Source organism: Budorcas taxicolor, chromosome 4 (genome assembly GCF_023091745.1).
Source record: "Budorcas taxicolor isolate Tak-1 chromosome 4, Takin1.1, whole genome shotgun sequence".
In the NCBI taxonomy this organism is placed as follows: Eukaryota; Metazoa; Chordata; class Mammalia; order Artiodactyla; family Bovidae; genus Budorcas; species Budorcas taxicolor.
Window position 1 is genome coordinate 13808002 of NC_068913.1, and position 27181 is coordinate 13835182.

A 27181-nucleotide genomic window follows, 5' to 3' on the forward strand; every position below is an offset into this window, starting at 1 on the left:
TGCCTTTGATTTTATTTCTTATCAAGTTTTTATTGTGATTGGGAAATATAGAAAAAATTATCTGGTTCATGATATTAGACTCATTGGAAGTAAACATTCTTTGGAATTGACAGAATATATTTAAATTCAAACCATCTAGTTTGTACTTGGCAATGAAATTCTTTAAGAAAAAGTTGACATTAGATCAACTCACTTCAGTTTATTGAATGTCCATTATTTAATGCCCTGCACAATATGAAACGCTTGAGTATTTTAGCAATTTAAGTTGTTTGTTAGAAACTCTTATAATTATTTCCAAGTTTAATGTCAAACTGAGAGAAATAACAAGGATGGTAATAATCTCTTCCAAAATCACTATTTCATTTACAGACTCATTAACCTTTCTCTTACTAAAGTGAGAAAAAGTTAAATGATTATGCTAAGTGGTAAAAAGCTTTGATCATTAGTAATATTACCTCCTAATTGTGGGAATAAAGTTTGCAAAAATAAGCAGCAACAGGAGGGAAAAAAAAAGATTGACTGCTATTCTTAATTAGGCGATCTTCCATAATCCAGCTTTGAATTCCTGTTACCTGATATAATCCAGCATCCAAAATTTTCAAACTCTTAAGACATGCTGGAACATAAAAATGTTTCCTAAGAGTTGTGTACTTAAGAGAGAAGAGGTATAAAAGTCTTTTAATTTGAAGAGAGGTATAGATTGATTCAAAATTTGACTATAAGCTAGGAAATCTATTATAAAATCTTGGTCAGCTGTTTAAAAAAAATGAATTATTAGGTGCTTGGAATTCTCAACTTTAACAACAAAATATGAAATGCAGTTAACTAACTTGCATGATTATAATTTCTACCAGTAGGGACTTCTAAGTGTATTTTTTAAAATATGTTTCATGTGCAGATCCTGTTTATGAAGATCTATTAAGTGAAAATAGGAAAATGATCACTAATGAGAAGATAGATGCCTACAATGAAGCTGCAGTCAGTATTTTGAATAGCAGCACCAGAAACTCTAAATCAAATGTTAAGGTGTTCAGTGTTTCCAAACTGATTGCTCAAGAAACCATCATGGAATCTTTGGATGGCTTACATCTTCCTGAATCAAGCAGAGAAACTGTAAGAATTCTTGTATCTGTCAGTAGGGACTGTAATATCTAACCAATAGCTATATATCACTATTCCAGGACTTTGGCCACCTCATGCGAAGAGTTGGCTCATTGGAAAAGACTGTGATGCTGGGAGGGATTGGGGGCAGGAGGAGAAAGGGACGACAGAGGATGAGATGGCTGGATGGCATCACCGACTCGATGGATGTGGGTTTGGGTGAACTCTTGAGAGTTGGTGATGGACAGGGAGGCCTGGCGTGCTGCAATTCATAGGGTCGCAAAGAGTCTGACAAGACTGAGCAACTGAACTGAATTGCAGTCAGTTATTTTCAGTTTTTCTGTCTAGACATAGATCTAGAAATAATTTGACTTTCCATCACCTCGCTGAATATGTAAGAGTTTTCATATACTCTAAGGAAGAAGGTTATGGAAGGAAGGAAATGCAGCTTCATTTAGTCAGTGCTAGATACTCTTAAAAAGCTTTTAAGTCCTCGTTACATTCATGTTTGAAAACTACTGCTCCATGTTCTCTTTGCCTTAAACCTTAAAATAAAATTAAGCTTCCGCGAAGAGCATATTTTAATATGGAGAACATTTTATTTATTATTTCCTTCTAATTCTGATACCCTAAGCATTAGTCATGATACAGAGTAGATACTGAACAACTCCAGACTGATGGGTGGAAAGGGATTGTAGTTTAAATACAAGAGAGAACTGGATAATTATAAATTTTCACACATAGTGCAACAGGTAAAGTAGTGGTCCTGAATCTTTTTGAGTATCACATAACCCTTGTATCTGATAAAGAGTAATTGTTCCATTCCTCTCCTGTAGAAAAATGCATATTTGCATACACACGCACATAACACTTCTCCGTACTTTTTCAAGGGCTTTGTGGACTCCCTAGAACTGGTTATGAACCTTGGAATAGAGTTTGTAGACTAGTGTCTGCAAGAGTTCCAGGCTCAGAATCTTCTAAAGTCTTAAAGCTGAGAGAATGAGATTTTCTAAATGGCTGAATGCTTTGAATGCTTTCGAGTTCTAAAGGTTTTTAGAACCATGAAGTTTTCATAAAACTAAATTTGACTGAACCTTCAGCTAGAACGGCTCCTGATAGCTTGCCTAGAATATTTTATTATGATAAAACTATGTTGAAGATTCCACTTCAAGTTAGAAACACTAAAACTATTGAATCCCAAGTGGTCCATAAACTTGTAAGCCAAATGAAAGGCATATTATAAATATTGTTAGCTAAGAGTTAATCATTTTTGATGGCAGTTACTCTACATTTGTTTTTCTTATCTAAGGACTGGAAGTGTACCTTAAGTATCTTGGTATCTTCTGTATTGAACATCTGTTAATTACAGTTCTTTGGTCCTTGACATCTGTTAGTGTTTTTGTAACCAAAAGTCACAGCCCATTAACAGTCATGAAATCTGTATTTTTATCTTTTTTTAAAGAATAGAATGGAAAAAACTCAGATGCATTCCAAGTAGTAAGGATGGGTATTGTTTCATATATATATGAAACATGTATGTATGTATATATATTCTGAGTCACATTATAAAATGAACTTTTCACTATGGATCATAACCCAAGAAGTTTGAAAAACCCTGAACTAGTTATTTTTAGATTGAAGGACTATCATTATTTACATGATTGTTTGGGAAATGGTAGTAAAAAGTACAAAAGCATTTTGGTTTCAGTGCTAAAAAGTCAGTTGTATTCACAGGAGAAAACCTAATGGGAAATACATTACTGACAAGATAATAACGAAATCACTTGATTTGTTCACAGAGTGCAATGATTCTTATGAACGTGTATTGCAATAAGATTTTGAAGCCTGTAGATGGTTCCTGTTGTCAACCTCGGCCTCCTCTTACTCTCATACAGAAGCTAGCTGCTTGCTTTTTCACTTTATCTATTATTGGATATTTAATTTTTTATATAATTCATCGTAATGCTCATCGGAAGAATAAGCCTTGTACTGACTTGGAAAGTGGAGAAGAAAAGAAAAATATTATCAATCCCTCTGTGTCTCCATTAGAAATATTTTTACAGTCTTTCTGCAAACTTGGCCTGATTATGGCTTATTTCTATATGTGTGACCGGGCAAATCTATTTATGAAGGAAAACAAAGTTTATACACATTCAACTTTCTTTATTCCAATTATCTACATCTTGGTTTTGGGAGTATTTTACAATGAAAATACCAAGGAGGTAAGAATCATTTTCTTTTTAGTTCATGTTATCCTTCTCATCTCATTATAAAGTCTGGATTAAAGAATTAATACTATTTATCATGCCATCATATACAAACATTTACATATATAGAAGAAGATAAAGGAATATTGCAGTTGTACGTCACTTAGTGGACTCTTAACTGTTGCTTTTTTGGAACAGTTTGGAGAAAGTTCAGTTTCATAGAGATTGTTGAAAAGTTGGAAAATAATGACTGTGAAAAAGATATCGTGACTTGGTGTTATTTTGCCTGCCTGAGGATGGAAAAAGTAGAGATGCTCCTCACTTTCTGATGGTCCACAAACATGAGATACTATTATCTTTTATAAGTTAAAAGCATATAATTACACTAATAAACACTTTTTCTATTTATATATTTATACACTCAGGCATGCACACACAAATTAGAACTTACATAATAATGTGGGCACTGTTAAAAAGTGTTCTGAATGCCTATTTTAGCTTTGCTGTAATTGCTCAGAATATAAATGTAACTCCTTTATAAGTCATGATTTATTTGAATTAATAAATTCTTTTGTAAGAAATAACTTTCATATGAGGATGATTAATCACTTCTTCATCCCCAGTGGGACTATTCTAGAGAAAATAAAGTATGATAATGGAGCTTTTTTCTTCACAGTACAGTGTAAGAGAACTATGAGATTTTTTTCTAACTGAAAGTCTAAGATTTTCTTAAAGAAAATTATAAAATGCCATTTTTTGGATTTATAAAGATATCTGTCACAGTTTAAAAAATAATATAAAACCATATGTATCAACTTAAATATTTAAAATCTCTTTTATATTCATTTTTAAATTCATATTATACTTAAATAGTATATCAAGAACTATCAAGAAATTAAATGACAGTCTTAAACTATTTTTCCCCCAAGGTTATTTTGAAAGAAGGATTAATTTATATCCTATAAGAAAAATTTTAACATACTTACTATATTCTGTCTAAATAATAGCTTCTTGATGAGTTTTAAAACAAATATTGATTATTTTGCACAGACTAAAGTATTAAATAGAGAACAAACAGATGAATGGAAAGGCTGGATGCAACTTGTGATTTTGATTTATCATATCTCTGGAGCAAGTACAGTAAGTATTTCAAATTTAAGTTCAGAGAATATAGGAAATAATGTCACTTTAATGTTTCCTTCAGGACACCAACTCTTTGTGTTTTATTTTCTCTACCATTTAGAGACCCATCTTATTTCCCTCCCAATCTTTCTGTCTTCCCATTTCTCTCCTACCACCTGATCTAAGAAGGATTATACTTAAAAGCAAAATAATTATTTTTTAAAAGATAAGGCAGTAATTTGTTTGTATTCACTTGACATTAATTTTGATGTAGTAGGAACAATCATTCAAGGGTATTGTTTCATGTCATCCTGTTAGAAAACTAATTTATTAGGAGACTTTCTAGATGATACTTAGTTGCAAAGGATTTAGAATAGGCAAGTTACTATTAAAAGAAATCCGATTAGATGATTATATTTTATATTCTACACTTCATTGTATCTTAGCAAGTTTGACCAACCATTTTTATACTTCTAAAGTTTAAAAATGTAGAACTCTTTTGCCTCAGTAGTCAGAATCCTCAGATATTGATGATCTGCTGTTTTGACCATGTATTATGTTCCATACCTCCTAAGTCTTAACCGCTTCCATGAGATGGAGGACCCTTTCTTAGCTCACCTGGTGCCCTCTGTACCTGGCCAAAATAATTTTTCCCTCAACAGTAGGTGTTTTTTTAAGTCTTTTAGACTTAGGATTTTCATTAACTGGGGACACCAGATTTGGTAGGGGTAGGAAAAAATGTATTCAGAATTGTAATAATAGAGCTACAGTTAAAACAAGCTTTTAAGAGTGAACCTAGGTATCTAATAACCACTTATCATACTTTTTAAGTAACGGTACAAATTGATTTCTATAAAATTTGTTTTTATAGAAATAAAATTTTGTTTGATTTCTATAAAATATGTTTTAAAAATTTAACAGATTCTTTCATAATTTGGGAACTATTGAACATGAACTGGTTTTTATTTTATTTGCTTATATAAAGCACATGTCTATAAACAGTAATTTAACATAGAATCTATATTATGTTGAGATAACAGGGGAGATTTGCCAGAAAGGAGTGTTTTAAAATTTCCATAGCAGCAGTTAAGATAAATAATACTGGGGTTCATCAGATATCTCTTAACAATTAGAAAATACTCATGTTATTCTTCATTAAGTCTCTCTATTTTCGAAAATTGCCGGTAATTTTATGAATGACTTGCTGAAATGCTAAAGGCAGAGGGAGAAGCTCACCTTTTAAACTGGGGCTGTGCAGCTGTGATCTGCGTGTTTGTGACAGCAGTGACGCTCCTGCGGCGCTGCAGCTGGAGGGGCCCTAGGAAGTTCAAGCAGCTGTGGGAGAGCCCAGGCAGCAAGAGAGACCCAGAGCAAGACGATGGGAAGATGGGAAGGGCTCGTTTACAAGCCCGGTTCAGAAGCTGGGATGAATTTAGCGAGTTCTCTAAAAAGCAAGCAAACACGAATATCCAGTCGTAGAAATAGCTCTGACACGTGAAGAAAGATTAGATTAATTTGGGGTGGGGGTGGGGAAAGATTTGAGAGGATCTGGAAGGGGTTTTAAGAAAATGCCACTCAAAGACATAATTAATTGCTGACATATTAAAGAGTAATAGTACTGTTTAAAAAAGAAAAAAGAAAAAAACGAAAAAAACCCAAATCAGAACGTATTGATGGCAGATTCAGTTTTTCAGTTCAGTGATTCCAGAAAGCATTTGGATCATAAAGGGATGAAAGCAGTTTGGCATTCTGTTATAATCATTTGCTAAGTTAACATTCTAATATGTCTTAAACTACATCCCAATTCATTCTAAATTACACTTTTAAAATATCTATATTCTGGAAAGATACAAAGATCATTTGTGATGAGTCACATACCCCTGTTCTTTTATATAGAATTTTGTGGTTAAAAATTACCTGTATCTACATTTGGCAAAGCATTATCAGCATGGGTTATAACATATTTTGGGACTTGATTCTTGGATATTTGTGGAATTACCCTCATAAAAAACTTTTTAATTGTCATGATTATTTTAATTACCTTATTAATGTTTTATATTTTGAGTAAAACATGTCAAGTTTTAGTTGTACCGTGTTTTTATAATAAAATAGAAACTATGTAAAAAATTACAGAGAATTATTGAAATAATCCAGGTGGACTGGCAGATTGCAACTGTTGGTATAAAAATTCCTTTAAAACATAACATATCAGATATAGATAAAATACTGTGAAATATACAGTGTACAGCAAGTTAGATATATACGGTAGATGACTTTGTGTTCCATTGTGGCTTTTTCTTCTTTGAGAGTTTGTAAGTAACTTCCCTGAAGGCACCTGAATAAGAAGGTCTTAAGGGAAAATTTGTGAGGCTAGAAAAAGAACAGAACCAGAAGTCAGCCTCATTACTAATTCTGATGAAGTTGGATACTAAATACATTTTTAATATTAACATTTTGTTGTAGTATTTGACTCCTGAAAGCAAAAAAGGTAAACAATTCAGATTAAAGGAGGCTAAAGAGGAATAGAAACTAAATGCAGTGTATGATTCTTAAGGTTCCTAAATTTAAAAAAAAAATAATAAAGGATATTGCTGGGACAATCAAAGAAATTTGTATATGGATTGTACGTGGATGCTGTTATATTCATATTAAATTTCTTGGGTGTTATAATGGTAATACAGTCATGTAAGAAACTGTTCTTTCTTCGGTGATACTGATAGTTGCTGAAGTTTCTAGGGATGGTGTCATGTGGCAGCAACACGCTTTTTAAGTAGTTCAGCATAGTAAACAGGCGTGTGTTGCACTGTTCTTGCAACTCTTCTGTTGGCTTTATCTTTAAAAAGTCAAAAGTATCGTACAACATTGGCAATAATGCAGCATTGGCAGAGACTGGGCAAATTGTGATAGTGTTTAATTCCATTTAAATGGTTGCGTTTCCTGTTTAAATATAACTTAAGTCTCAACATTGTAGGCCCAGACCCATCCTTGAAGGGGCTCAAAAGCATGTTTCATGGAGAGTGGTTTACATAATTGGGAATGATTAGCCTCAGTTTGACCTCTGTTTATAAATGCTTACAGAGCAATCAGATGTAAAAGTGATAAAGGGCATGCATGTGGCTCTAGAGCTAAGCTGTCCATTTTGGTGGCAACAGGTGGCCATTGAGCACTTGAAGTGCAGTCAGAATTGAGATGTTCTGAAATGTGAAATATGTATAAGATAAAGTATGATTCATTTTGATAAATGTATACAAAGTTCACAAACCTAGTATGTAAAAATATGAAATGTCTTAGTATATGTTGGGATGATATAATATTTTGGGTATATTGAGTTAAATAAAATTTGTTTATTAAAATTAATTTCACTTATTTCTTTTAACTGTTTAAATGTCTGGCAGCCACATGAAAAATTTGCCACCTGGCTCACACTTTACTTCATTGTACAGCACTGTCCTAGAGAGCTTAAATTGGTAGCTTTTACACAGTTTGATTTCAGTTGTTCATGACGAGGAACTTTATAGCAATTAATGACCATCTGAAAATGGAATGGATTGCCTTAAGAATTTGTATGTTTTCCACTATTAAAAGGTGCTCAAATACTTGAAGGAAATATTTTAAAGTGCAATCAAGAATAAAGTAAAGATACAGGTTTGGATTAGAACAGTTTTAAGTCTCTTTCAATCCTGCGTTCCCACCTTCATCCCCATGATTCTAATATGTTATACTTGCACTGAAAATTTCCGATCTAATGATAAGATATTTAGAAAGAACTAATGATGAAGAGCAATAAATAAAAAATCTGATATGTAGATATTTGTGCTAAAAGACCTCAAAGGAAGAAGAAATGACTTTCATCTGAGAGTAAAAGATTGGAAAATGTCACCAGGGCTCTTGAGAAGAATAGGATATGTATAAATAACATGTGGTTAGGAGAACATTCCAGGGTAGAATGAGCAGGTAAACAAAGGAGAGGCGACAGAAAAACACAAGAAGGGCCAGTTTAGGAGACAGAGAATCTAAGTTTGGCTGAAGTGGAGGCTATATTGAAGAACTTTTACTTTATTATAATCGGGGGTTTTCTTCCAGAAAAAAGTTATCCCTCAGAAAAGATAAAAGAAATGTTCAAGGATGCATTCAAGGATACATACAAAAGATGCATATGTTCAAGGCCTTATTAAATCTGTTTAAGGCATCTGCTCAGTTATTTTATCCTGCAAAGTATCACTTGGGGAAGAAACACTTGGCTAAAGTGGCCATAACCAGTGTTAATGCTGGATAATTACAGAATGATCAGATGAGTCATCAAATAGAAGCAAAAAAAAAAAAATGTTTACATAGATTTAGTAATTATTCATAAAAGAATAGCCTTTTATTACGAATGTTGGATGTCACTGAACAAGTCTTTTAAAGATCATTTTAAAAGGCAGCACACTACCTGTATTGCGAAATAGTGAATAGACAACTAAGGGACTAATACGTCGTGGAGAGGTGCAATGACAGTGGTTTAAGGTTAAGAGAATTTGGACTTGTAAATGAAATAATATTTCCAGTGACTCCCATAAAATATAGATGAGAAATATATTTCATTCAGCTTAGACAGAAGTGAAGATGTGATGCTTTGAAAAATCATAGTAAAGATGAAACATCAAAGGAGGGAAAAATAAAATGGTTTTATAAAAGATTAGGAGGGAAATAATATTTCTGAATTATGTTTGCATATATTTTTTAAATGTATAATTTTTGCTAAATAATAAGTAATCATGACAATTTTATTTACAAGCCTAAATTCCATATGGTTAAGGGGGCCAAAAATGTAGGATTTTGTTTGGTTTTTTAATCTTCTTATTGAGAAAATGTGAATTCCAGAGCGACCTCATGTTCAGCATATATGATGATTAATAATTATGGATATCATATATTTAATTAAAATTGAATGAAGTGTGTAAAGCGCTTCACATTTATTGTCATTCATTTCTCACAAAACCCTTTGAGAAAGGAGAAGATACTTTCATTTTGCAGTTTAGAAAACTCTAAAGTCACATAACTGTTAGAACCAGAATTTGAATCTAGGTCTATCAGATTCCAGAGTCTACTTTTTTTTTTAACCTCTGCTATGATGCCTAATTTTTGAGAATAAATCTATTCATTGTGCTAACACCGAATGGTGATAATGCTCCATTATCTTGGTTAAATGTACTGGTTGTGATTATTTAGGTATAGTTAACGCCGACATGTATTTGACCTGTTTATTTTTCTCCACAGTTTTTGCCTGTGTACATGCACATTCGGGTTCTGGTTGCTGCGTATCTATTTCAGACAGGGTATGGGCATTTCTCATACTTTTGGGTCAAAGGAGACTTTGGAATCCATAGAGTATGTCAGGTAGGAATGCATTGTTATTCTTTTTCTTTCATTTCAACGTGCTTTTGTGCCTGACTGTTGAGAAAATATAAATATGGCCATGAATAATTTGAAGTAATTTGAATTTGTGAAATAGCACTTTAAAGTTGTATTATTTCCATGTTCTATGGTTAATAATTCAAAATAAGTAATTTATTACTGAGGGATGGAAAAACAGAATTTAGATGAATGTATAAGAGATGCACACAGGGGAAAACATTGCTGAATCACTTTCAGTTCAGTTCAGTCGCGTCCGACTCTTTGTGACCCCGTGAATCACAGCATGCCAGGCCTCCCTGTTTAGTTTGTAGAAATGTACAGTTACCTGGGATTGTTATAATATGCTGTGTGTTCTCTCTCTAAGAAGAAGATTAAGATTTATTAAGTTTCTACATTGTGCTAGGCAGTTTGTAAATGTTCTATTTACCCTTCATTACAATCCTGAGTTATGATCTTTATGTTTACAGACAAGGACACTGAGTCTCAGAGAGGTTAAATAATTTGCCTAAGCTTCCCTGATAGCTCAGTTGCTAAAGAATCTGCCTGCAATGCAGGAGACCCTGGTTCAGCTCCTGGGTCAGGAAGATCCGCTGGAGAAGGGATAGGCGACCCACTCCGGTATTCTTGGCCTCCCTTGTGGCTCAGCTGATAAAGAATCTTCCTGCAATGTGGGATACTTGGGTTCGATCCCTGGGCTCAGAAGATCCCCTGGAGAAGGAATGACTACCCACTCCAGTACTCTAGCCTGGAGAATTCCATGGACTGTACAGTCCCTAGTGTCCCAAAGAGTCAGACATGACTGAGCGACTTTCACTTAAAAAGGTCACATAGTAAGTGATAAAGCTCTAATATTAATCTGCTCAAATTCTGTTTTCTTTGACATCACACCATCTGAAATGACTGTTATGGAAGTCCCGAAGATACTTTTGTTTTTCAAAGACCCTTTTTAATTTGAGTAATATTATTTTGTATCTGTTAAAACTTTCAACTTAATACCAAATGGGATACATCAACATCAAATGGAGATCAAATGGACATTCTTTCATTGAGATAACGTAATCTTTGTTTATAAACTGTAGCTCTAGGAAGGAGGTTTATGATTCTTTTCCTGCATTTAACAAGATGACACTTATAGCCAGAGGACAGCTCAGGTTGGTGCTTTGCTGGGATCCAGTTAATAAAATGATGCATAAATGTTTTATGTTCAACTCTTTACAATGATTTTAGAACAAATATGATTTTTTAAGGATTAGTAAATAGTACTTGTACAGTTATGATTTTAGTCTTAAACATTTATACTCTGTCAGAAAGAATCTGTCTACTTTTCAAAGTGAAATCCATTTTCTTCTCCTTTTTAATAGGTCTTATTTCGTCTCAATTTCCTGGTAGTGGTGTTATGCATAGTAATGGATCGGCCTTATCAGTTCTATTACTTTGTCCCCTTGGTCACTGTATGGTTCATGGTCATATATGTTACTTTAGCACTATGGCCACAAATAATCCAAAAAAAAGCAAACGGTAAATATATTTTCTTACTAATGTTAATAAATATATTCTTCCAGTGCAAGTTTCTTTTTAGTTGCTAACGGCTGTTATTTTTATTGAGATGTATTGACAGTTTAAATTTATATGTAGCATTGATATTTTGAAAATTTGCTCTTAAATTATGTTTCTAGAAAGTTACGTGGTTCAAGTAGTATTAGCAGTGAGGAATAATAGTTTGCATTTATATTATGTTTTCTCCTTTTAAACTTTCAAAGCCATTTTACATATCAGCTAGTGTAGCCATTTTCAAACTCTCTTGTATGGAGCCAGAATGGAGCGCACCAGAGAGCCACACATCCTGCTTCAGTCTTGGCATCTCTGGTTTACTTGATCCTGTGTCTGTGTGCGTGTGCGTGTGCGCATGTGCGTGTGTGTGTGTGTGTGTGTAGATTTTGAGTAGACATTCATTTGCAAAAAGGCTTTTTGTGTCAGACAAGCTTAAAAATCACTAGTATAGCTTATCTTCTAAACAACCCTTTAAGCAGTTATTATCAACCTGTTTTATGTTTAAGGAAACGTAAGTGCCCACAAGGTGTCATCTTCAAATTTTAGACAGATAGGTCTGATGAATGTTCAAAGTAAGGTCACAGTCATTGATCCTAATGCTTTTCTCCATCAAGATCATGTCATTAAAATTAAACCTTGTTGTTTTTTTTTTTTTGAAACAGAATTTTTTTTGTCTTTAATAATGTCTTTTAGGTCTTTCAATCAAATATTATATATCAAAAAAATATTTTCTGTCGACTTCTATTAATAATACCAAATAATTTTTCAGGAAAGAGTTAAGCTCCAGCCTTCAATGAAGTCCATTTGTGTCTTGGAGTCTCTGTAGTTTAATTCCTCAACACAAACCCTGCATATTTATAAAATGATAATCAATATGTATAAACTGTGAACACATAACTTAAAATATGCATATGTTAAAATGCATCTTATAGATTAAACTAATCCACTGGGAAGTTCTTAAGCTCCTTTCTTAAAACTGTAATGTTTCAGCAGTATTACCAAAGTTATTAAACATGAGTGTTTGTTAGAATTACATTGAGCCTGTTCCAAGTTTTGTTGTAACTTCCAATAATGAACAGTATAATTGAATCTGGGATGTATTTTCAAATGCATTTATAGTGGCTAAATATCAAGTATATGGGGTATCAGATCAATGTTGTAGCCTCGTTCCTAGTAAGGATGCTCCATCTTTTCTTCCTTTGTGTCCCACTTGTAATTTTAGATATATTTTGTGTATCCTGTAGGCAGCCTTAAATTATTATAAAGAACTATGCAGGGTATTAATATGTTAAATAGAGAGTATTTAGCATGTTTTCTAATGTAAGTTTACATTTCTTAGTAAATTAAATATTTTCTCTCTTAGGAAATTGTTTGTGGCATTTTGGCTTACTGTTGAAACTAGCCTTCTTGCTGTTATGTATATGTTTTTTGGCATATTCTCAGGTTTGTATTGTCCTTTTTGGTTTATATTTTGTTGTATTTTATTCTAAAGTTCAAATGTGTTAAAGTATGAGAGAAGAATCAGAGCTTTTCTTAAGCTTCACTTTTTAATGACTGTAATAAAAGTGTCACTCTGTAGTTGACTACTCAGTGTCGTTCTTTTGAGACCTATCTACTTTTGTTACCTCTGTTTTTGTTGGAAGAGCAATTTAAAGCTCTTCCTCTGGCAGTTGTTCGCAATCCATTTTACTTGACTTTGATCAATCAAACTTTTATTGAACGCCTGTCATAAGACACTGCTCAAAGTGAAGATCAAAATTCTCTTGACAGAATCTGCAGCTTGGTCTGTGCATTATTCATGGCGTCCAAGTGCTACTTGACTTTTCCCATAACTTCATAGAGCAGAATTTTGGCTGTTGATAAAGCCAACTCAGGGGCAAAGTGGCTTGCTTGTATGTAGTATATCTCTAACCTTTTATCGCCCTATTTTGATGGTTGAGATTTTCTTAACTCTTTTTGCAAGATGGCAAACTGCTACCTGCTGGTCAGTCCATCAGACAGACTTATTATTTGGGCGGCATGATATTTATAACAATAATTTAATTGCATTTAGTTGTGATATATTCTGTAGTTTACTGCCATCTCCAACACTGTCTTGTATTCAACTCTACCAGATGAAAATGCCATATGAGCATTGTGTGTATGTGTGTGTGTGTGTGTGTGTGTGTGTGTGTGTGTAAACTCCTATAGAGGGCTTTTCTTTTTTTTTTTTTTCTATAGGCTTTCCTGTTTATTTTCATTCTTAGAAATAAAGTATCTTACATCTGCCTGACTTTTAAGGGTTTTTTGCAGGAAATATGTAGAGTAATAAGGAAACAATAGTCAAATATTAAAGAAATAGCCAGTTAAGTGTCATACAGCTGCTGCTGCTGCTAAGTCGCTTCAGTCGTATCCGAGTCTGTGCGACCCCATTGACGGCAGCCCACCAGGCTCCCCCGTCCCTGGGATTCTCCAGGCAAGAACAGTGGAGTGGGTTGCCATTTCCTTCTCTAATGCATAAAAGTGAAAAGTGAAAGTGAAGTCGCTCAGTCGTGTCTGACTCTTTGCGACCCCATGGACTGCAGCCCACCAGGCTCCTCTGTCCATGGGATTTTCTAGGCAAGAGTACTGGAGTGGGTTGCCATTGCCACTTGACAATTATTCATTAAAATTCCCAAGACTCCCTGGTTCATCTGAAGGAGGGAAAGGAAGACAGACCAAGAGTTCACAAAAAGAATTAAGATTTACCTTTGAAACAGTATTGACTACTGGATCAGAAAAAAAAAGGAAATTGCCTAGTACAGCCCAGTGTGTTGTGCAGATGGGTGCTCATTAAATACTTGCTTATTGATTACATACAAATTTTGATGAGAAATAAACTTGATACATGATCTGTGGAATCCTGTATGTCTAATACATATCGGTGAAATAGAGAAATGTGATATAATAGGTATACACTTTATACTGCAGGTCTTGGTAATAATCATCCTGAGACATATACCTTGATAGAACCTATTTTTATAAGTGACTAGCATTTTAAATTCTGTGACTAAATGGAGACTTTTGCAATTTATTAAAATAATAAAGTTCTTCTGACCTAAAGATTTGGTATTACCTAAAACATAATACTATTTTCATGTTTTACTTTTTTTTATTAGCCTTTAAAAACCTGAAGTTACACAATTTTTTTTTTAAATGCCATGGCATCATGTGTCATAATGGAGTTTCCATAATAGAGTTTGTTGTCATTCTTTAGTCTGGAAATTGAGTGTTTTGTTCTCTTTTTTGAAAGACTTCATTAATGTACAGAAATGTACCCAAGACTTCTGCCCCTTCATTCCCAGATTTTCCAGACTGTCAGATCAATAAGAAGGTACATTCACTAATGACCAGAGTAAAGTTGTAAGCTTTGTTTCAAAGTCTAATAATGGCATTTGGGTATAGTTGATTGAGTAAGGTGACTAATTCAGAGGATTCTTTTTAATTCATATGGTTCATTATAGATTGATTATTAAGGACATTACATAAAGAAAAACTATAACTTTAACCATCATCCTTTAGGTTATTGATACCATATTGGCTGAAGTAATTTGTAGTTTTGTGTTTTGATCATTAAATAGTAGCTCTTTTGTACACTAGATTAAATGGAATAACTTTCCAATTACCAACTTGGGGTTTGTTTTGTTTTGTTTTTTGATTTTACAGTCTCAATAGCCTTTCATGTGCTATGAAAGTAAGTTAACAAAAATGTTTTGTTATCTTTACTACCCATTAGTAAAATAAGTTTCTTTTCAAATGAAATGACATTTTGATATGAAATAAATAGAATTTTAAAATTATGAATGACCTTAATAAAATCTTAACTTTAGAAAATTACAGTTTATAATAGAATTCCAAAAGCCAGTATTGACTTAAACCGTCTTAATTTTCTGAATTCCTCTTCTCAGGGTGCATTTGAGAAGATCTTTTCTCTTTGGCCATTGTCCAAGTGTTTTGAACTGAAAGGCAATGTATATGAATGGTGGTTCAGATGGAGGTTAGACCGTTATGTATGTATTTACCTTGTGCTCTTTTCCCATTTCAAATTATACTTTTAAAATTTACTTGGAAAAATGTAATCTGTTTTTATTTGGTTTTGAAATAAGGAAACATGTTGATTTGGTAAATCAAAGCAATCCAGCCCACCCTTTGGTTTTCTTTTATTTTTTTGCAGTGAGCAAAATACTCTTTTATTTTTACACAGGTTATCTTAACATTTATTGTTATTGTTTTGATTCATCTGGTCTTTTAAAGATTATTATTTTTTGATTGAAATATACTTGATTTACAGTGTGTCAGTTTTTAAATGAAAATTCTTAAATGTTGGGAAAGGTTTAAAGTCAGGAGTATCATAGCAGTTTGGCAACATGTACCCAGGGCTGCTTCTTGTTGTTTAGTCTCTAAGTCGTGTCCGACTCTTTTGAGACCCCATAGACTGCAGCCCACCAGGCTCCACTGTCCATAGGATTTCCCAGGCAAGAATTACTGTGACTGAAAGCGGCATTCTTTTCTATGGCCGAGTAATGTTCCGTTGTATATATGTGCCACCTCTCTGCCCATTCACCCACTGGTGGGTGTTTAGGTTGCTTCCATGTCCTGGCTGTTGTACATAGTACTTCAGTGAACGCTGGGGTGCATGCATCTTTTCCAATTATGGTTTCATCCAGATATATAAAATGTCTTTATTTCTTTACTTGCTGCTGAGACTCCTTGAAGTAAGCCAGCTTATCTTGTCATTGCAAGAGATGTTTGCTTGTCCATTGCAAATTGTTTCCAATGATCATTGACTTGACCTCATTTCTTGATGTTTAGGTTCTTCATAGAAACTTTGAATCTTTAAGCTTTTAACCTATATACTTCTATACATATGGTACTCCTTTACCAAGTATATTTGCTATTTATTGAAAAGCAGCTATTTAAAACAGGTTTTCCCCCCTTATTTTTCAGGTAGTCTTTCATGGAATGTTGTTTGCTTTCATTTATCTGGCTTTGCAGAAGCGCCAAATACTTTCTGAAGGAAAGGGTGAACCTCTTTTTTCAAGCAAAATTTCAAATTTTCTATTATTTATTTCAGTAGTTTCTTTCTTGGTAAGTTTCACATGTAATCTTCTAAATTTCCAAAATCCCAAATGGTGCAGAAAATTAACTTTAAGAGATAGGAATTTAATCATTTATTTTTAATAAATAAAATATTTTACTTTTGAAATATCTCTTTCTTATTTTAAATTGAACATAAATTCTAAAGAGAATATAAACATATATGTGTTAAATATGAAGAATAACTTGAGATCTCAATGAAATAGGAATTTTAAAAGTTGTAATAAGTTTGGGAAAAAATATAAGATATTTAACAGAAAGAGCCATCACTGCAGTATGATCACTATTTCTGGAAAAACACAGACTTACGCTCCTCTCTCTCTACTTTGTTATATTTGAGCTTGCCAAAATGAGAGAGGAACAAACCTGTGTACAGTTTTTACTGAACTTTAATAGCACAATGAAGTATAATGTTGGACTTCCCTGGCAGTCCAGTGGTTAGTACTTGGCCTTCCAATGCAGGAGGTGTGAGTTTGATCCTTGGTCAGGCAGCTAAGATCCCACATGGCTCCTGGCCAAAAAAGTCAAAACATGAGACAAAAGCAATATTGTAACAAATTCAATAAACGCTTTTAAAATGGTCCACATCCAAAAAAAAAAAAGAAATATTAAAAAAATTATGAAGTATGTTATAAAGAAACTTCTTAAAATTGAGTGCTGCCTTGTTAAGGCATAACCATTTTTGTGAAGTGATCCATAAATTTTTTGTTTTAGACCTATTCCATCTGGGCTAGCAGTTGTAAAAACAAAGCAGAGTGCAATGAACTCCACCCATCCGTTTCTGTGGTACAGGTAATTATCTTTATTTAGAGAAATTTTTCTTAATTTTTGATTAGAACAGGAGTCTTTAAAGACAACTTTTAAATTGAAATCTATTAAATGTAGTATATCTTTCTAAGCCCTACCTTCCTCTGTAGTAGAGATACTAAAATCTGTTTTGAAGGGTGGTTATTAAATGTTATTATTAAATGTATAGAAATGATTGGTGTTTATCACTTGATAAGCACTTAGAAAATGTTCATTCATTTCTCCTGTTTTCTTTTTCATCATTTACTTATTCAGATTTCTCCATTTACTTGTTTCTGGCCTTACTTATTAATGGCCTTCCGTGTGTTAAGAACCATGCTACAGGTCAGAAGTGCATGTAGTTCCTGCCCTCAGAACTTACAGCCCAACAGGAATATGGTTGAACAGTTATTCATTTAACAGTTTCTAAAATTCAGTTAACAAGTCTTTGATACTTCTGTGTGCTAGATATTATGCTGAGGGACATAGTGACGACCAAAGCAGACGTGGTCCCTACCCGCACAGAGCCTGTATTCTTCAGCTGCAAATAGTAATCATATAATCACCAAGTAATCATGAACAGAAGTTCATGACGCTACAAGGGAATACAGTAAGGGTATATGACCTAGTTGGAGTTGGAGTGAAGGTAGTTAGGATTCAGAGACGGTTTCCCTGATAAAATTCCCTGGTGGTCCAGCAGTTAAGACTCGGATTCCACTGCAGGGGGTGCAGGTTTGATCTCTGGTCAGGGAAGTTCTGAATGCCATAAGGTGCAGCCAAAGAGGGGTGGAAAAATTAAGCCAAGATTGGAGGAATGAAGGCAGGCAGTGAGAACTTAGGCCATGTGGGTAGAGAAGAGTATATTCCCATTCAGGGAACTTGAAGAAAGCCACTGGGGCTGGAACGCAGAGAGCCAGAGTCTAAAGAAGTATGTGTAGTGACTGGGAGGTGGGCCGAGGCTGCTCAGCAGCCCAAATCAAATTTGCATTTTAGAGAGATACCTGTGGTTGCAGGTAATTGTAGGGCCTTGTGATTAGTGTGGTGACAGTTAAGTACAGGGCACTTGAGAACATTTGGGATTTCTTCCTAATCCATCTTGATATCAGAGCAAGGTTCTTGGACAAAGTTATGTCTAAGCCAAAGCCTAAAAACTATGGTTCAACAGGAAGGAACAGGGAGGATTTCTGGAGGATCTTCTTTTAGGTTTTAAGTTCTCTTCAATGAAGAAACTATTTCATCCATCTTAAACCTCTATATAGTCAGTAGAACTAAGCGTATGACCAACTCTCCAAACACAATTGACAATGCTATTTTAAAAATTGTACTATATTAATATAGCATTTTCAGGACTTCTGCAGAAGTCATGCTTACAAGTAACACTTTGTATTTCGTATCTGATGTCATTTCTGTAGCAACATGGAAGGAAGGGGGCTGTTCCACTAACATGACACCAATACAGAACAACGTAAGAGTAGCTAAGGGAGAGAGCGACTGCTCATAGAAGAAGGCTAACATAAACCCTGCTGAGCCGTCACTTTCACTCCTGGTCACTACATGCCACATACTCATCTTTCCTTAGTTACTTTTTCCCACATTTACGTTGCTGGCAGTAGAAGGAGCCTTGAAGAGAGCAGAAAGATGGGGGTGAGCAGCTCCCAGCAGAGTGAATACTTTTTAGAAGCAAAATCATATCATGGAATTTTGTTAATTTTGATACATAAATATAGCATTTCTTTCTACACAAAGGTCCTCAAGATGAGTTTATATTTTTTCTAGTACATATAAAATAAAACTGTCCAGCCATATAAAGCCTGCCCTTGTTTGCACTATATAGAGCACATGCTCAGAAATCCAGTTTGAGTAGACTCTAGATCAAAAATAACTTGCAAATACTTCATCTATTGAGGAAAAAAAAAAGTCTATTAAGTTCAGTAACATAAAGAATAAAATTATCACTTGAAAGAAAGCAAAATTCTTTGAATAAGCAGATTATTAACATTTGCCTGTGTGTTTTTTCTTTAGATTTTAGCCTTCATCCTTATAAGGAATATCCCTGGGTATGCTCGTTCAGTTTACAGTTCATTTTTTGCTTGGTTTGGAAAAATTTCATTAGAGGTTAGTATATTAATATTTTGATCTGTCTTATACTACCCAGTGTTTTATGGAGCTGTGTATATAAATGTATATATAGATGTGTAACTGACTTTTTCTTTAAACCAAAGCTATTTTTATGAAATTATAGGCAAGAAACTTTGAACTTCAACAGCAGTATTATAGAATGCTTTTAAAGTCTTATTTAAATAGCTAAATACAGATGACTTTCACATATTTATTTTGTCTTTCAAGTACAGCCAAGATGAAGGAATAGGAAGAGAAAAAAAATGAAATAGATACAAATGAAATTTGTAAATAGACATAAATGAAATCAAGCTGAGAGGATTTTGATTTGTTGTTCATTCATAATTAAGTATTATATTGCTGGAATTTAGTTTATTGATGCTTATCATAATAAAATTCACTCTTATTGAAAGTTTGGGGAAATTTTAAAACTCATTAATTTGTGTGCAGTAACTAATATGAATTTATCCTCAAAATCAGTTTAAAGTAGGTATGAAATACATTTAGTGTATTCTGAGTTTTATTATTGAAATAGAACATTTTAAAATAGTAGAATTCATTTAATCATAAAAGATACATTTTAGAGTTATAATATGTATTAAGTTGTCTTTAAAATGGGAAAGACTTCTGTGTGATTCAGTTACACATTGTTTTTCAGATTCTCTTCCCTCATAAGTTATTATAAGATATTAAGTATACTTCCTGTGCTATTTACTAGGTTCTTGTTGCTATCTGTTTTACATATAATAGTGTGTTAATCCCAACCTGCTAATTTATCACCTCCCCATTTTCCCATTGGTAACTAACCATAAGTTTGTTTTCTATATCTGTGAGTCTCTTTCTGTCTTGGAATTAAGTTCATTCTTTTTGTTTTGTTTGTAAGATTCTACATGTGAGTGGTATCATATGATACTTGTCTTTGTCTGGCTTACTTCACTTAGTATGATAATTTCTGGGTCTGTCTATGTTGCTACAAATGGCATTATTGCATTCTTTCTTTTGACTGATGTTCCATACACACACACACACACACCCCACATCTTCTTTATCCTTTCACCTGCCCATGGACATTTAGGTTGCTTCTGTGTCTTGGCGATTGTAAATAGTACTGCAGAGACTAGATATTTTTGAATTATCATTTTCTCCAGCTATATGCCAAAGTGGAATTATTGGATGATATGGACACTTGAATGTGTATTCTGTTTTTTTTTTAGTGTAATGTCCTGAAGGTATCATTTAAGTCAGACTATTCTATTGTATCATTTAGCATTTCTGTTGCCTTATTGATTTTCTCTCTCAGAGATCTGTCCACTGATGTGCCTGGGGTGTTAAAGGCTTCTAATTATTGTGTTCCTGTCAGTTTCTCTCTTCATGTTTGTTAGTATCTCCTTGCAGTGGTCCTTGTATCATGATATAATATCCTTCTTTATCTTTCTTTATATCTTTTGTTTTAAAGTCTATCTTGTCTCATATGAGTATTGTGACTCTAGTCGTTTCTGTTTGCATGAAATATCTTTTTACATCCCCTCCCTTTTAATCTTTAAGTTTCCTTTGTCCTCAAGTGGGTCTTTTGAAGGCAGCATATTTTAGGCTTTTGTTTTTTTTAATCCAGTCTGCCACTGTGTGTCTTTTGATTGGAGCATTTAGTCCACTAACATTTAAAGTAATTATTGATAGATATGTTATTTATTGCCATTTTAAACCTTGTCTTCTTGTTGGTTTTATATTTCTTCTTTGTCTCTTTTTGTTTCTCCTTTTGTGGTTTGATGGTTTTCTTTTGTATTATACTCATGTTCTCTTCTTGGTTTTCGTGAATCTATTGTGTCTTGATTTGCTGTTGCTCTGTTTTCAAGTATGTTAACTTCTTCCTGTATCTATTTGGTTTAGACTGGTAGTCGTATAGGCTCACACACTTTCTAAAAAGTCTATATTTTCTTACTCTCCTCCCCCTCATTTTATGATGTCCTCATTTACATCTTCATGTTCAACCTGTTGGTGTCCATGTGGTCATCATTGCTTTCACAAAATTTTTAAGTTTTTTAAAATCTTTCTACTGGCTTATTTAAGAGATTTACTTTTCAACTGTGATATTTTTCTTCCCTATAGATTCCTCTTTTCTATTTAGAGAAGACCTTTCAATATTTCCTTTAGGATAGGTTTAGTGTTGCCGTATTCTTTTAGTTTTTGCTTATCTGAGAAATTCTTTCTCTCTCCTTTTATTCTAAATTATAACCTTGCTGGGTAAAGTATCCTACATTACAGGATTTTGCCTTACAAGACTTTTAATATACCTTGCCACTTCCTTCTAACCTGCAGCATTTCTGTAGAGAAATTACCTGAAAACCTTATAGGGGTTCCCTTGTAATTAACTCTCTGCTTTTCTGTTACAAGCCTTTAAAATCTTCTCTTTAACTTTTGCCATTTTAGTTATGTCTTGAAATAGGTCTGTTTGGGTTTATCTTGTTTGGGACCCTTTGTACTTCTGGTACCTGAGATAGCTCTGCTTCCTTCTTTAGGTTTGGGCAATTTTTAAGCAATAATTTCTTCAAATACATTTTCAATCCCCTTTCTGTCTCTTCTCCTTCTGGGATCCCTACTTGTGGATTGGCATGCTTTATCTTAACCTAGAAGTCTGTTACATTGCTTTCTTTTTTTTTCATTTGGCTTTCTCTCCACTATTATAATTGGGTGATTTCCATTATCCTTTCTTCTAGATCACTTATTCCTTCTTCTGCATTATCCATTCTGCTCTTCATTGCAGTTAGTTCAGCTTTTGTCTATGCAAATGAATTTTCTAATTTTTCTTGGCTTCTCCTCATAGCTTCTAGTCGCTTTTTACAATAATTTGCATTTCTGTCCATAGCCTCTCTTCATTCCTTCAGTATTTTCACTGTCTCCTTTTTAAACTCAGTATCTGTTAGACTGAAGAGGTCTGTTTTATTGCTTGTTCTTTCAGGGGAATTCTTTTCTTAATTTTAACTGGGAGTGGTTCCTCTGCTTCTTTATTTTGCATATTTCTCTTGCTGTCTGAGTTTAGGAGGAACAGTCATCTGCTATGGTCTTGGAGGTCTATTTTTCTGTAGGTGCGTCCCTATGTAGCCTGCGTGGGTTTAGTATTTTTTGGTACAAGCACTATTTGTAGTACGGAGCCTGCCACTTCTTTGCTCAGTTACACTGGTCATTATCCTTCTGATAGGAGGTGTGACTTGTGGTGGCCAGAGCCTGTACTGGAGACTGAACCGGGTCTCCTCCTGGCTCTGTAGTTGTCGCTGCCCTATCAGGGGCAGAATCTGCTCCCTAGTTGTTGGCCTAGAGGCCCCCAGATGCTTTTCTGAGCTGCATTTCAGAGCTGCAGTGTGAGGTAGGAGGCACTGGAGCTCTCCCGCCGGGACAGGAGCCACTGATTTTCCTTGCAGGAGCTGTGCACCAGTGAGTGTGCTCTGTCGTGTCACCTTTCACTTGTCAGGGCTCACGGAATGCATTGTTGTTGGCACTGTCCTGGGCTCTGCCTCAATAGTGGGAATGTCAGCCGTGGCCCTGGTGTCCCTGGAGTGTTATCTCCACAAGGCCACCAGCGCAGGATCTGGGTCCACTCAGGTCCCAGGACCGCAGTACTCATGCCTCTGAATCCAGGGTGGGAGCTGTGGAGACATCTCATACCCTGGCCTAGCCCAGCCCTTATGCACGTGTACCCGCAGAGCCCACAGCTGCTGAGGTCAGAGCCCTCCCAGCGGCAGAAGCACCTCTTGTCTACTTGTATGTCCCACAGGTGCTGAATTTACAGAGCTGCCAGTGGAGGTGTTCCATCTCTCACACAGCTATGGGGAGAGAATTCAGTCCTGCTTCCTAAGTTGCTTGGCCTCTGGAGCTCAGCTGTGGTTTCAGCCCCACTTCTGCATGTGGGCAACCCCCTGGCATCTGCTCCTGGGGCCTGCCGAGGTGGTGGTTGACACAGGAGTCTCCTGAAGCAGTGGCAGCTGGGGCACACTCTCCTGGAGGCGGAGGAGGCAAGCCATGGGCCAGCACATGGAGCAGGAGGCTGCTGTGGATGCCCCACCCTTCACACAACAGTTAACAGTGGCCCTTCGTTTCTATAGCAGGCCCATGCTTCTGCAAACACCCACCGTTACAGCCACACCACACTCCAGCTCCTCAGGCTGGCTCTGTGCGTTCAGCACCAGTCTTTTCCCCAGGTCTGCCTCGTAGTAGTTTTGATTTGCATTTTTCTGGTAATTAGCGATGTTGAACATCTTTTCATGTACTTTTTGGCCCTCTGTATGTCTTCTTTGGAGAAGCATCTATTAGAGCTTCTGCCATTTTTTGACTGAGTTGTTTGTGGGATTTTTTAAAAAATTATATTGGAATATAGTTGATTTACCATGTTGTGGTAGTTTCAGGTATACAGCAAAATGAATCCGGTATACAATCCTTTAGAGAAGATTCTTTTCCCACATAGGTCATTATAGAGTGTTGAGTAGAGTTCCACTATATAGTAGTTAATTGTTATCTGTTTTATATGGAGTAGTGTATATATGTCAGTCCCAATCTTCCAGTTTATCCCTATGCCCTCTTTACCCCCTGGTAACCATACGTTTGTTTTCTACATCTGTAGCTCTGTTTCCATTTTATATATAAGTTTGTTATATATAGAATTTCTTTGACCTCTCCTTCACTCAGTATCAGTCCATCTGTGTCCATCCATGTTGCAGCAAATGGTGCTTTTCCATTCTTTTATATGGCTGAGTCATGCTCCATTGTGAATATGCACCACATCTTCTTTACCCATTCCTCTGCTGGACATCTAGGCTGCTTCCATGTCCTGGCTCTTGTAAATAGTGCTGAATATTGGTGTGCATGTATCTTTTCAAATTGTGGTTTTCTCTGGATATGTGCTCAGGAGTGGGATTGCTGGATCATATGGCAACTCTGTGTTTAGTTTTTTAAGAAACCTTCGTACTTCCTCCATAGTGGCTGTACCCAGTTTACAGTGTAGGGGAGTTCACCTTTCTCCATACTCTCTCCAGCACTTATTGTTTACAGATTTTTTTTGATGATGGCCATTCTGACTGTTGTGAGGTGATACCTCATGGTAGTTTTGATTTGCATTTCTCTAATAATTAGTGATGTTGAACATCTTTTCATGTGTTTTTTAGCCAGCTGTATATCTTCTTTGGAGAAATGTCTGTTTAGATCTTCTGCCTGTGTTTTGATTGGGTTGCTTTTTGATACTGAGCTGCATGAGCTGTTTGTGTATTTTGGAGATTAATCCCTTGTCAGTTGCTTCATTTGCAAATACTTTCTCCAATCCTGTAGGTTGTCTTTTCATTTTGTGTATGGTTTCCTTTGCTGTACAACAGCTCTTAAGTTTAATTAGGTCATATTTGTTTATTTTTGTTTCTATTTTCATTGCTATAGGAGGTGGATTGAAAAAGATCTTGCTGTGGTTTATGTCAAAGTGTTTTTGCTGTGTTTTCCTACAAGAATTTTATAGTGCCTGATCTTACATTTAGGCCTTTAATCCGTTTTGAGTCTATTTTTGTGGTCTAATTTCATCCTTGTACATGGAGCTGTCCAGATTTCCTAGCACCACTTACCGAGGAGGGTCTCTTCTCTCCATCGTGTATTCTTGCCTCCTCTGTCATAGATCAGGTGACGGTAGGTGTGGGTTCGCCTCTGGGCTTTCTGTCTTGTTCCACGGATACATATTTCTGTGTTTGTGCCACTGTCATGTCATTTTTGTGCCAGTGTCATGCTGTTTTGATTATTGTATCTTTGTCGTATAGTCTGAAATCAGGGAGCCTGATTCTCCAGTTCCATTTTTCTTAAGATTACTGTGTCTGTTTGGGGTCTTTTGTGTTTCGATAAAATTTTTAAGATCTTTTTTTGTTCTAGATCTGCAAAAAAAATGGCATTGGTAACTTGATAGGTATTGCATTGAATCTGTAGTTTACTTTGTGGTATAGGCATTTTGACAATAGATTTTCAAGGCCAATAGTGAAATAATTATGCTATCATATGTTTTAATTAGGAAAATCTATAATATATTTATGGACTTCCTGAAAATACCTAACTCGAAATATTTTTCCTTCCAGCTGTTTATTTGCCAATATCACATATGGCTGGCAGCAGACACAAGGGGTATCTTGGTACTCATACCTGGAAACCCTATGCTCAACATTATTGTCAGCACTTTCATATTTGTTTGTGTGGCACATGAAATTTCTCAGATCACTAATGATCTTGCACAGATTATTATTCCTAAAGATAACTCATCTCTGTTCAAAAGATTGGCATGTATAGCTGCATTTTTTTGTGGACTCCTCGTCTTATCATCCATTCAAGATAAATCAAGACATTAGGATTCTAAGAACTTAAAACTCTTCAGATTAACTTTGAATCTACCTAGAGGAGAACAGCATCTATCTGGAGATGTATTGTAAATGTATATGTAAATAAAATTTGTGTGGCAAGAAGATAGCTCAGTGACATCTGTTGAACACGTGTGGTTGTATATTTTGGAAATGTACATATACAGTGTGAAATACTGAAGAAGATTGAAGCAGAGTGCATTGTATAGGATTGCATGTGAAAAGTCTTTCCTACTGGATCTGCATTTCCATTTATAAGTGATTTTAAGTCAACATATGAAGGCAGGGAAATAACTACCTTTCCAGTAAAAAATACAGATAATTTAATTAGCTTAGTAACACCACTGAGTGTTTTGATATTTACTAAATTTATGGTAATAAAAATTATATGCACCTATATTCATCATTGAACTTCCTACTTCATCGAAAACTTTCTTACTCAAGAAAGATTGCAGTGTTGTTTCCTTATATGTGCAATGATGTGGAATGACAAACAATATCTTTTATTGTTCATGTTCTGATATTATGTTTCCTGATATGATTTTTCTTCCTAACTGTGGTTTTCAGGTATATAAGCCTAAAATCTTTGTACACTTTGTCCCAGAGTTGTTCTAGGCTTGATGACAGGGTTTTGTCATTGATGCTATTGTAGCTTTTTATAAAAAGCCAAATTTTCTTTCCAGTCCAAACATGCACCTGTTTCCTTTCCTTAAGCTGCACCAGTGTAATGCCAGTTACCCTGTGGAGGCATCACATATGCTTTCCCCCATCTAATTAGTTTTTGTATATTATTTCCAATGTTTGGAAGCTCTTTATAACATTTTGGTATTTCCTATTACTCCCTCCTATTTTTTAAAAAAATATTTATCAATCTAAATGTGTGCAGTGTAGTAAAGATTCAAGATATGTTTGAGATGTATAAGTAGAATTTTAAGTAAACTGGTCACCTTGGGCAATGTTTGTTTTTGGTTCTGTTACAGGCTTAACTGTTAGAGGTATAAATTTATTTATCTGTTGTACAGATTTGATTATAGATTTTAATGTTTTAAAAATTGCACTTGTTTGCTGTTACTGTGTATGGGGTAAAATATTTTTTGTTCATGGTATATGAAAATATGGAATAATTTAAACAGTAAATAAACATTCTGTGGATGCTTATTTTTGTATTGTAAAGTATCAATTAAACTATGTGGTTTTTTTAAAAGCTGGATCCATTAATGATTGGTTCAAATGTCTTATAATTCATTTCCTCAGTTTAAATTTACTTTTTTAACCTCTGAGCATATATGGGTAAGTCACAGTGATAGTTAAAGAATAATTTAGTTATCAGTGCTTTAGAGGGTAATCTGCCCTTTCTACTCATGAGTTAAAACATTGTTTTATTAGTAATGTTACTTGAAGATTTAAAAATTGGAG

General features: G+C 34.7%; 1 protein-coding gene across 2 annotated transcripts in view; it reads left to right on the forward strand.

Moving 5' to 3' along the window:
- Positions 1–26968, forward strand: part of CASD1 (CAS1 domain containing 1) — a 54112-nt gene extending 27144 nt beyond the window's left edge. Inside the window, exons 8-18 of one of the 2 annotated variants that reach the window (XM_052638644.1) lie at positions 899–1113; positions 2901–3323; positions 4359–4448; positions 9690–9809; positions 11189–11345; positions 12742–12821; positions 15305–15406; positions 16344–16484; positions 17208–17285; positions 19302–19394; positions 25490–26968. In XM_052638644.1, coding sequence (XP_052494604.1) covers positions 899–1113; positions 2901–3323; positions 4359–4448; positions 9690–9809; positions 11189–11345; positions 12742–12821; positions 15305–15406; positions 16344–16484; positions 17208–17285; positions 19302–19394; positions 25490–25756 — 1766 coding nt within the window. In that variant the 3' untranslated portion in view covers positions 25757–26968. The remainder of the gene's footprint in view (positions 1–898; positions 1114–2900; positions 3324–4358; positions 4449–9689; positions 9810–11188; positions 11346–12741; positions 12822–15304; positions 15407–16343; positions 16485–17207; positions 17286–19301; positions 19395–25489) is intronic. The other variant, XM_052638645.1, reaches the window with a different exon arrangement.
- The last annotated feature ends 213 nt before the right edge of the window (positions 26969–27181 follow it).